We start from the raw sequence: 12,293 nt of genomic DNA on the forward strand, positions 1-12,293 counted from the left end.
TAGTTTTTTCAGACTAAGCGCTTTATTTACATAGAATACATCCCTAATGGCACCCTATTCCCTATATACGGAACTACTTTTAACTAGAGCCCTCTGGGCCCTGGTCAAAAGTAGTGCGCTATAAAAGGGAATAGGTTGCCATTTGAGGCACAACCATGAAGACATTTGCTGGTATATCAGATGAATTTAAATGTCAAAGCGGCCCCACAGCTCCAGCCAGCGACTCCACCAGCTGGAAGTAGTTGTATTTGATGTCATACTCCATATCATACCAGAAATTCACTGAGGAAGAAAACAAAAATATGTTTAAAGATACATACATGATCCTCGTAAACAACCTCAGTAGCAAGGCCGGGAATTGTCAGGAGCCTTACTGTACGATATCACGATACTTCGGTGCCGATACGATGTGTATTGCGATTATATGTACACAGTGCATTTGGAAAGCATTCACACCCCATTGACTTTACATATTTTATTATGTTACAGCCTTATTCTAAAATCGATTAAATTGTTTGTTTTTTCTCATCTACATACAATACCCCAGAATTGTTTACCAATGTATAAAAAATAAATACAACTGAAATAACACATTTACATAAGTATTCAGACCCTTTACTCAGTACTTTGTTGAAGCCCCATTGGCAGTGATTACAGCCTCATGTGATTACAAGCTTGGCACACCTGTATTTGGGGAGTTTCTCCAATTCTTCTCTGCTGATCATCTCAAGCTCTGTCAGGTTGGATGGGGAATGTTGCTGCACATCTATTTTCAAGTCTCTCCAGAGATTGGGTTCAAGTCCGGGCCACTCAAGAGACTTGTCCCGAAGCCACCCCTGCATTGTCTTGGCTCTTGGCTGTGTGCTTAGGGTCGTTGTCCTGTCGGAAGGAGAACCTTCGTCTGAGGTCCTGAGCGCTCTGGAGCATGTGCCTTTTACTGAGGATCGTTTTCTGTCTGGCCACTCTACCATAAAAGCATGATTGGTGGAGTGCTGCAGAGATGGTTGTCCTTCTGGAAGGTTCTCCAAACTCCACAGAAGAACTCTGGAGCTCTGTCAGAGTGACCATCGGGTTCTTGGTCACTTCCCTGGCCAAGGCCCTTCTCCCCCGATTGCTCAGTTTGGCCTGGCGGCCAGCTCTAGGAAGAGTCTTGGTGGTTCTAAACTTCTTCCATTTAAGAATGATGGAGGCCACTGTGTTCTTGGGGACATTTAATGTTGCAGAATTGTTTTGGTAACCTTCCCCAGATCTGTGCATCGATACAATCCTGTCTCAGCGCTCTACGGACAATTCCTTCGACCTCATGGCTTGGTTTTTGCTCTGACATGCACTGTCAACTGTGGGACCTAATATAGACAGGTTTGTGCCTTTCCAAATAATGTCCAATCAATTGAATTTACCAAAGTTGGACTCCAATCAAGTTGTAGAAAACATCAAGGATTATGTGGAAACAGGATGCACCTTAATTTCTAGTCTCACAGCAAAGGGTCTGAATACTTAAGTAAATAATGTATTTGTTTTTTTATAAATGTGCAACATTTTCTGTTTTCGCTTTGTCATTATGGGGTATTGTGTGTAGATTGATGAGAAACAAAAAGGTGTAATCCATTTTAGAATAAGGCTGTAACGTAACAAAATGTGGAAAAAGGGAAGGGGTCTGAATACTTTCCGAACGAAGTAAAAATATATATATATTTTTTTACAAATGATACTTGGGAGTCACAGTATTGATATATAAAATCGGCAAGGACTAATTGTAGTACTAACAGTTCAGTCCTAGTTGAAGTAACCGTACAGTACTAGTTGTAGTACCAATTGTACTACTAATTGTAGTACTACCAGTCAGTTCAGAACTAGTTGAAGTAACAGTACTAATTCAAGTTACAATACTAGTTAAAGTAATAGTATAATACGAGTTGTAGTACCTGCAATGCAACCGTGAGACTGGCGAACATGGTGGAACCAGAGAGAGGGCAGGTAGAGCATCTCCCCGGCCTTGACAGTAACATGGAGTGGGCGTGCCAGACTGTAGTCAGGGTAAAGCTCCAGGTCTGGCTTTAACGGGTCCAATGGTATCCAAGGAACCTGGGAAGAGAAAGGGAATTGCTGTTTCACTGCGCAGATCATCAGATCTCACGACGCCTGGAAAAGTGTTTGACATCATGATTGTCGAATGCCAGTGGATTACTATCCAAAATAATCTAATAGGCTCACTTCACTCACACCCACCTTGTCTGAATCTGCCACATCAACCACGTCGAAGTCCCCATCCTCTCTCTGTCTGTACACTGCAGGCTGGTAGTGCTCTGAGGAACAAATACATACACGGCCACAAAGTGGGCTTTTCATACAAATAACAGGATGCACAACATGACATGGACACAATTTAGTGTCTAATATTGTACAATTAGATATATACAGTTGAAGTAGGAAGTTTACATACACCGTAGCCAAATACATTTAAACTCCGTTTTACACAATTCCTGACATTTAATCCTAGTAAAAATTCCCTGTTTTAGGTGAGTTAGGATCACCACTTTATTTTAAGAATGTGAAATTTCTGAATAATAGTGGAGAGAATTATTTATTTCATCTTTTATTTCCTTCATCACATTCCCAGTGGGTCAGAAGTTGACATACACTCAATTAGTATTTGGTAGCTTTCCCTTTAAATTGTTTAACTTGGGTCAAAGTTTCAGGTAGCCTTCCACAAGCTGAATTTTGGCCCATTCCTCCTGACAGAGCTGGTGTAACTGAGTCAGGTTTGTAGGCCACCTTGCTCGCACCCCACTTTTTCAGTTATGCCCACAAATGTTCTATGGGATTGAGGTCAGGGCTTTGTGATGGCCACGAATACCTTGACTTTATTGTCCTTAAGTCATTTTGCCACAACTTGGGTAGTATGCTTGGGGTCATTGTCCATTTGGAAGACCCATTTGTGACCAAGTTTTAACTTCCTGACTGATGTCTTGAGATGTTGCTTTAATATATCCACATAATTTTCTTTTCTCATGATGCCATCTATTTTGTGAAGTGCATCAATCCCTTCTGCAGAAAAGCACCCCCACAACATGATGCTGCCACTCTCGTGCTTCACGGTTGGGATGGTGTTCGTCGGCTTGCAAGTCTCTCCCTTTTTCCTCCAAACATAACAATGGTCATTATGGCCAAACAGTATTATTTTTGTTTTATCAGACCAGAGGACATTTCTCCAAAAAGTATGATCTTTGTCCCCATGTGCAGTTACAAACCCTAATCTGGCTTTTTTTAATGGTAGTTTTGGAGCAGTGGCTTCGAGGGGGAGGCTCCATCTGCTGTACGTGCCAGGTCTCAACGGGCTCTCTGGCCACTGTGGATATAGATACTTTTGTACCTGTTTCCTCCAGTATCTTCACAAGGTCCTTTGCTGTTGTTCTGGAATTGATTTGAACTTTTCGCACCAAAGTACGTTCATCTCTAGGAGACGGAACGCGTCTCCTTCCCGAGCGGTATGAAGACTGCGTGGTCCCATGGTGTTTATACTTGCGTACTATTGTTTGTACAGATGAACATGGTACCTTCAGGCGTTTGGAAATTGCTCCCAAGGATGAACCAGACTTGTGGAGGTCTACAATTTGTTTTCTGAAGTCTTGGCTGATTTCTTTTGATTTTTCCATGATGTCAAGCAAAGAGGCTCTGAGTTTGAAGGTAGTTCTTGAAATACATCCCCTGATACACCTCCAATTGACTTAAATGATGTCAATTAGCAGAAGCTTCTAAAGCCATGACATCATTTTTTTTTAAATTTCCAAGCTGTTTAAATGCACAGTAAACTTCTGACCCACTGGAATTGTTATACAGGAATTATAAGTGACAATCTGTCTTAAACAATTGTTGGAAAAATTACTTGTCATGCGCAAAGTAGATGTCCTAACCGACTTGCCAAAACTATAGTTTGTTAACAAGAAATTTGGGGCGTAGTTGAAAAACTAGTTTTAATGACTCCAACCGAAGTGTATGTAAACTTCTGATTTCAACTGTACATACGTATATTGTGGCGTACAGCAGGTCAGCCACCAGGGGGAGACTCGTTGAGGCCTGGTGACAGACAGAGTATACATCACGAGGCGATGGCTCCATCTGCTGGACGTGCCAGGTCTCAACGGGCTCTCCGGCCAGGACTAACTGGGGCTGATTGGGGATTGGTGAGTAATCGAGGGCTGTTTGCTCACCAGCTGTACAAGTCCCATAAAGCTGCCAGAAGGGCAGCACACAGGGGAGAGACTGGGAGGGAGGAAAGGACTCCTGTATAGTTGGGGACAGTAACAGGAGGGAGTTCAGTTTTTGATCCCAACAGGATACAGCAAGACCCGGAGCCCAGAAGACGGTATCCCAGAGAGGGTCTCTCTGGGGAGTCCTGTTCTTTTCTTTGGGACTATTATTTTAATAAACACCTTTAAAACTAATCTTACTCTGTCCGTGTCTGATCTGTGTAAAGGTTTTGACCCAAACCCCTGGTCTGCCACAATATATATAGTTGAGACAATGTCTTACCGTAAGGTATAAAGGGCCTGTCAGACGGCGGGAGAAGGATGAAGTGTTTCTCTCCAGTGATGACACAGTACAGGTTCTCATAGTGGTCCTTGTGCACTGCGAAACAAATACACTGATTTCAAGTTCGGAAAATCCTGAAAGTAGTTGGGCCGAGATTCAATCAGATCAAGCTTTGACCGGCAATAGCAGACACCCCAATAGCGGATGTTTTGGTGGTGTCGGAGGTGGACCTGCGTTGGAGCCGTCAAATTGGTGAGCCGCTGCTCTTGCATCACTGTCCCAAAGCCACACCGTCCCACTCACTTTAGAGGTTTAGCACAAGAAAGTGTAGGCTGTGTAGACATAATTACTCTCAAATAGAAAAACCACGAAACTAAATAATGAGGGTTTCTATCATCATAATGGAGGTGTAGATCACATCTCACATTCCAGTGTTTCAACTTAAAAACGAGGCTACATGGGATTTCTGTTAATGTGACTCCGTGCAGCCAATGGCAATGTTCGCTTTTGGTATAATGCCTAGAGGCACTTGTGGATTACGCAGTTCCTCCTCCTACACTGCCAAAACAACCGCTATGCAGATGTTGGTTAAAGCGGATCTGATTGAATCGAGCCCTTCGTTCTGTAACTTTACATACATTCTATGCATCAAAGACATGCAAATGACCATCAACGTGTTGCTATCTCAATGTAGGTGTCACTAGAACACTACTTACTCGACGTGACTGCACCGGCTTCTCCGAACCAGAAATTCACTGCATCTGGTAACTTTCCTAGGGAAAAGAAAAAAGCAAGCACTGAAGCCTGGAATTACAATGAATGTTGGAGATGGCAAGGAGACCTGAAGAAGAGCTCTTGCCTGTCTGTCAGACTGATTGTTAGTCAATTCCCCTTTCTCCACTCAAGCCATACCAGAGACTGTCTTTCCAAACCGCCTCTACTTCTATCTGATGCTGATTAGACACCATGCACTTCCTATGTTTGATCATCTTTTGTGTTTGTTTCTTCTTTGTAAGTTATAGGGACCACAATGGAAATAAGTCTCTGACTTTGTGATATCCCCGTCACGCTCTTACAAATGTATGCACTGTAAGTTTTATTAACTGGCTAATCAAATCTAATTTCTAGGCATCTATTCTATAGTTCTACAGTTGTTTGTGTTACTATTCCTTTCAAAATGACACCTTATTCATTTGAGTCCTTTAGTGCACTACCTATGATCAGAGCCTTATTTCAGACACAGACAGAGGCTGCATCCAAAACGGCAGGTCATTTCCTATGTAGAGCAAACCTTTTTTTAAAGTGATTAACTATATAGGGAATAGGGTGCCATGTGAGACAAAACCTTATTCTAGATGATGTACATGCCTGGTATGGAACTCACCGAGGGCTTCACTCATCCAGGGTATGTGAGTCTCCACATCCCCAGTCAGCTCTGGCAGCTCCACGGTCAGGTTAGAACACTGTTTCTGGACGTAGAACACTCCCCTGCTCTCCACCTTCCCCTCCACAACATCCAGCAGAGAGGAGAAGGTCATCAGCCGCTCCTCAGGCATGACAAAGCGGTCCCGGTTAACTGCGTCTGCATAGCCATTTGGGGTCACGGCCACACTGATGACCTTTGAACCCACCACTTCCCTGAAGTAAAAAGAAGATGATAGTACTCCAGTGCACACTCCAGTACATTCAGTGCGCGCGCACAAACACGTACCGGAGATGGGAGGGATTCCATTTGGACAAGGCTGGCCAATGACCGAAAGCATTCCGGATGACGCAGGGTTTATTTGGACCTATCCATTCCCGGTAGAACTCAAGTGGGGAAAGGGGCTGCTCTAGACACTGCACTGTTTTATTGAGATATAGCTCTGAAAAGAATAAAGATCATCACCAAGCATGTAATAGGTGGGTTACAAACTTACAGTATTTTACCACGTAACTTACCACGTGCCTCCAGAGGGAAGTCTCTCAAACACTTTTTCACTGCATCCAACGTTTTATTTTCTGCCATTACATTGCCATTAAACGATTTTAGTTTTAAAATTGACATATTTTGGGGCTCCTTCTAGACATCCCGATTAAGATTATTCATAGAAAAACATGTCATATCAATATTTGTCCCCCAAAAAATGGACAGTAAAAACGTGCACATGCGTCTCCATATTTGTTTACCTTCTGTGCGCGCATGCGTCGTCTACTTCTTCTACAAGACGATTGCATCAATTCGACTCAAATTGTCTCCCTCTTCTGGTGGAAGACTTTAGAATAGTTTGTTAATATCGGCGTTTCCTGATCTCATGCTCGCCATTGGTCCCTGGCAGTTTCTTTCGTGTTTTGGACAACAGTTGTTGACAACTGTAGTATTTTAGCTAAGCCTAACCCTTTTCCTAACCAAATCAAATCAAATTTATTTATATAGCCCTTCGTACATCAGCTGATATCTCAAAGTGCTGTACAGAAACCCAGCCTAAAACCCCAAACAGCAAGCAATGCAGGTGTAGAAGCACGGTGGCTAGGAAAAACTCCCTAGAAAGGCCAAAACCTAGGAAGAAACCTAGAGAGGAACCAGGCTATGTGGGGTGGCCAGTCCTCTTCTGGCTAACCTTAACCTCATTCTCCTAACCTGCTATGTTAACAAATCATCTGTGTCAAGAAACCAGCAGTCTCATAACACAAAAACAGACCAATGGCAGGTATCAATGGACTAACCAATGGCAGACAACAAATTGGCATTTCCTGATATCAAGGAATGCCCACATCAAGAAACGCCCCAAATTGCGGTCTGCAATTACACCATATTGTACTCCTGCAGGGCATAGGCGTTTGCTACAAAGTATTCACACCTGTACTTAATTTAGCTGTCTGTCAATCAATGAACACCACCAAGGCTCCCAGTGGTGTTTAAAAGTGAATCCTGTTTGTTTCTAAATGATCAATCATGGATGAAGATTCAGCATTGGATGACCCAATTGCAAATGTACCAGTAAGTACCCTACATGTACAGTATTTTGATGACCCAATTGCAAATGTATCAGTAAGTATCAGTGGGACTGATTGTCAGTGTCAAGGGGATTATGAAAGCAGTCAAATGTAGTGTTTTGGAGGTGGGTGAAACAGTTTATTACTCAGCTAAATTAACCTCAACATTTGAAATTACTTCAACCAGCAGGTGTTTATTCTTTAATAAGCCTATAGTAAAAAAAATCCATGTAATTCCACTCTCCATTGTCTTTTTCTTGTGTCTGGAAATGAAGGGCCCATCCTACCTCTCCTCCTTGAGCCAACCGGAGAAGGATGTCGGGAAAGATCTGGATCTCAGCTTCCTGCCGGAAGAGACCAGTGGAAATGATGCTTCTAATGCTAACGTGACACAAGACAGTGGCGTCTTCGATGCCTGTAGGCAAGAGGAGTCTGCTGAGACTGACCCTAAAAAGGTGGCCATGCCGGGAGCCTCTACCTTCTGTCCCATGACACCCGTGACCCCAGTGGCTGAGAGTTCTGGAATCACCCCCATGTTACAGTGCGTGATGTTACAATAACCTGGGTTGTATTCATAATTTTTTATTTCACCTTTATTTACCAGGTAGGCAAGTTGAGAACAAGTTCTCATTTACAATTGCGACCTGGCCAAGATAAAGCAAAGCAGTTTTGACACATACAACACAGTTACACATGGAGTGAAACAAACACAGTCAATAATACAGTAGAAAAATAATAAAATTTGAGCAAATGAGGTGAAGGCAAAAAAAAGGCCATGGTGGCGACGTAAATACAATATAGCAAGTAAAACACTGGAATGGTAGATTTGCAGTGGAAGAATGTGCAAGGTATGGAGAAATCATGGTGTGCAAAGGAGCTAAATAAATACAGTAGGGGGAGAGGTAGTTGTTTGGGTGTAATTTATAGATGGGCAATGTGCAGTAATCTGAGCTGCTCTGACAGCTGGTGCTTAAAGCTAGTGAGGGAGATAAGTGTTTCAGAGATTTTTGTAGTTCGTTCCAGTCATTGGCAGCAGAGAACTGGAAGGAGAGGCAGCCAGAGGAAGAATTTGTTTTGTGGGTGACCAGAGAGAGAGAACTGCTGGAGCGTGTGCTACAGGTGGGTGCTGCTATGTTGACCAGCGAGCTGAGATAAGGGGGGACTTTACCTAGCAGGGTCTTGTAGATGACCTGGAGCCAGTGGGTTTGGTGACGAGTATGAAGCGAGGGCCAGCCAACAAGAGCATACAGGTCGCAGTGGTGGTTAGCATATGGGGCTTTGGTGACAAAACAGATGGCACTGTGATAGACTGCATCAAATTTATTGAGTAGGGTATTGGAGGCTATTTTGTAAATGACATCGCCGAAGTCAAGGATTTGTAGGATGGTCAGGTTTACAAGGGTATGTTTGGCAGCATGAGTGAAGGATGCTTTGTTGTAAAATAGGAATCCAAATCTAGATTTAACTTTGGATTGGAGATGTTTGATGTGAGTCTGGGAGGAGAGTTTAGCCTAACCAGACACCTAGATATTTGTAGTTGTCCACATATTCTAAGTCAGAACTTAGAGTTGTCTGGCATTTAAGCTTGTCTGGAGGGTTGTTACCAGTGTCCAAAGAAGGGCCAGAAGTATACAGAATGGTGTCGTCTGCGTAGAGGTGGATCAGAGACTCACCAGCAGCAAGAGCGACATCATTGATTGTATACAGAGAAGAGTCGGTCCAAGAATGGAACCCTGAGGCACCCCCATAGACTGCCAGAGGCCTCTATTAGAGAAGTAGTTGGTGAACCAGGAGAGGCAGTCATTTGAGAAACCAAGGCACATCTTAGCAAAAAGTTTTGCAACATTTTACTCCAAACTTAGCCCAATATTGTAATAAAGGAGCATAACGTTACTTCTTAGCCCAATGGCCTTACATGTTGTTTTTTTAAAGGGTGAATTGGCTATGGAAGCAAAAACAGCCATACTCAATCCTGAAGGTGAATCGATTCTCAATTGCGGTACCATTCTTGAAACATAAATCCCTCTACTTTCATATCACATGAAAAAATAATTTCCCAAATGAAAAAATTAACACTGTTTTAACAGTTGCAGCTGACTGATTTTCCAGTGACAACACATTTGTGGCATCTGTCTTCCTTTTACACGCAGATGTTTGGAGATGCAGATAGATAATTAGCACAGGTAGTCCACTCTGTCTTCAGTATGTTTTCTGTAAACAAGCGCTGTAACATGTAAATATGACTGTGTGGGATCCCTAACCTTATAAAGGTGTCTCAATTTAACCTTTATTATTTCTCGGTGACATGAAAGACAAGGTCCTTCTGCTTCCAAAACTGTACCTGCAAGAGGTGTGTTTTTAATGTTCAAACCGAATGTCGCAGCTCTTAACAGAACTCCTACATAAGACGCTTTGTCCAATGACTCTTGTGTGTAATGGAAATGAGTCAAGTCTACTCCAAACAATCTAAATGGTTTCTGTTGTGACTTGTTTGGCTAATACTAGGGTTTTCACTACTGAAGATGATCCTGGGAAATGAAGTAGTGTTCTATACAGAGAGGGAATTTTGTTGGCTCTGGCCAAAAGTGGTGCACTAAATAGGGAATAGTGTACAATGTCAGATTGGCCCCTACATGTCTTGCTTGTATTGATCAGTGCTTGCATGTGAGCCCTTTTATTGTTTATGCCCAGGAATATTGTATCCACAGTGAATCTGGCCTGCCCACTGGACCTGAAGTCCATTGCTCTACAAGCCAGAAATGCGGAGTACAACCCCAAGGTATTCAAGTATATCCAGTTTACGCTTAGTTTTATATATAGTATTGTGTAGCTTGTTCCAAAGGATGTTTTCCTGAATGATTTTAATTGGTCATGATCAGATCTTTAGTTTTCCATTATCATGATGTGGGCATTGTACTCATGTTTCAGCGTTTTGATGCTGTCATTATGAGAATACTGGAGCCTAGGACCACAGCGCTCATCTTCAGCTCTGGAAAGATGGTCTGCACAGGAGCCAAGAGGTGAGATGTAAGGACAGTATGAACCATGGTTGTGTTTAGAAACTGTTGAGATATTACCTGAACTTTCCAATAAAAGCACACTTTGTTTATGTAGCTATATGTTTTGTTAGTGTGCCCTACTGAATACCAGTATCACACTTCTTTCCAGGGCCCCGTCCTTTTTTAAATGTTACTACATTTAAACATTCGGTATGTACCTCCTTATTGCGTGAGCAATGCCACTATGCTGTTTTTGCTTTCTATTCTGACAGTGAGGAGCTGTGTCACTTAGCTGCCCGCAAGTTTGTTCGAGTGGTGCAGAAGCTGGGCTTTCCTGCCAAATTCCTAGACTTCAAGATACATAACATGGTGGGGAGCTGTGATGTCTGCTTCCCCATCCGACTGGAGGGTCTGTTGTTGGATCATCAGCAGTTCAGCAGGTACATTTACTGGCTGTGTTAGGACTTTCTAACCTTCTCCATAAGTGTACACTTGTTCACGCCCTCTTGTGCATTTTAAAAGCAATGTATTGGTGCAAGCATGGCAGGAAAGTTTCCACCATCATATTCCACACACCAGTAGTCCATTTATTTAAATCCATGTGGGGGAGTTTTTTTTATATTTTTAAAGGAATATAGACCATTTTGTTCTATAGACAACAATTGGCAGACATCCTTTAGTCAGTGACTCTTTCATTTTGTTGCTTGAATACTATAGGGTATTTTATTATCTGTTTTCACAGAATATTCAAATATACCCCAGACCTGAGCAACCTTTTCTCCTGTAACTAACTGATGCCTTTTGGCCCTCTAGTTATGTGCCAGAACTGTTTCCTGGTTTGATCTATCGCATGGTGAAACCACGTATTGTGTTAATGATCTTTGTGTCTGGAAAAGTGGTCCTGACAGGTATGTATGTTGACAACTGGGGCGGGTTTAGCAGGACATTGTTGTAGAACATTCCGATAGAAATATGCTACGTAAAACAAATGCCTTTGGCATATGAAATCATGTCGGCTCTATTCATGGCATTTCTATCTTCAATGTTTGGCTACTAAATGTGACCCAGGGCGTATTCAAATACGCCTATTCTTGTACGGTTTTATGGCATACTAAACCCTTACTCGGACCAAAAACTAACTAGGCTTGGATTTACTAGATCCCACTTTACTTCTCGTTTCCTTTTGCATTCGCCACTGTAATCCAATCCTTCTCATCTCCACTCCACACATCTAATTCAAACGTAACATCCGCTTCTGCCACTTTCTCACCGGGTTGCTCTTCTACATTGCCCGCCACCTACTGTACTGGGTATTGATTGTTACCCCTAACAGGGAGGGACCTACCTGAATGTGTCTAATACAATACGGTACTATGATGACCATGCTTGTTTTTTACATTTGAAAATAAATGTTCACGTAACAAAATGCAGCCAGACGTACATTTTCTTTCAGGAGCTAAAGAACGTCGAGAAATCTATGAAGCCTTTGAGAACATATACCCCATTCTGAAGGGATTCAGAAAGCAATGAAGTGCCTTCGCTGATTTTTGTGAAGACGATGAAAGCATTTGACGCACTTAAATCTTCATGTGTGTAAAATACATGCGTCCTAAATTGTTTAATTTTTGTGTGTTGCACTTCTGGAGTGTTAAATAAAAGTGTGTAGATGGGCAACTTGTAACGTAGTTTTATAATTGTGAAATGGAATACAGGATCTTCTAATAAAAACGAAGTTTGCATGTTATACATCATGAAGTAGATGTTCTGTTGTAAATCTATAGCCAT

General features: G+C 42.3%; 2 protein-coding genes across 2 annotated transcripts; one reads left to right on the top strand and one right to left on the bottom strand.

The window, feature by feature from the left end:
- jmjd7 (jumonji domain containing 7) lies at window positions 1-6,720 on the bottom strand. Its single transcript, XM_029687714.2, has 8 exons — window positions 6,475-6,720; window positions 6,245-6,398; window positions 5,918-6,171; window positions 5,250-5,306; window positions 4,534-4,629; window positions 2,230-2,306; window positions 1,926-2,085; window positions 1-282 (listed from the first exon to the last, which is right to left on the bottom strand). Exons 1-8 carry the CDS (start codon window positions 6,578-6,580, stop codon window positions 194-196), a joined length of 993 nt encoding a protein of 330 aa, XP_029543574.2. The 5' UTR covers window positions 6,581-6,720; the 3' UTR covers window positions 1-193.
- A 688-nt stretch (window positions 6,721-7,408) lies between these two features.
- tbpl2 (TATA box binding protein like 2) lies at window positions 7,409-12,252 on the top strand. The gene is made up of 7 exons (XM_029687717.2): window positions 7,409-7,513; window positions 7,785-8,050; window positions 10,201-10,288; window positions 10,438-10,529; window positions 10,781-10,948; window positions 11,322-11,416; window positions 11,962-12,252. Exons 1-7 carry the CDS (start codon window positions 7,469-7,471, stop codon window positions 12,036-12,038), a joined length of 831 nt encoding a protein of 276 aa, XP_029543577.1. The 5' UTR covers window positions 7,409-7,468; the 3' UTR covers window positions 12,039-12,252.
- Window positions 12,253-12,293: the final 41 nt, after the last annotated feature.

This window comes from Oncorhynchus nerka, linkage group LG18, assembly GCF_034236695.1.
Source record: "Oncorhynchus nerka isolate Pitt River linkage group LG18, Oner_Uvic_2.0, whole genome shotgun sequence".
Classification (NCBI taxonomy): Eukaryota; Metazoa; Chordata; class Actinopteri; order Salmoniformes; family Salmonidae; genus Oncorhynchus; species Oncorhynchus nerka.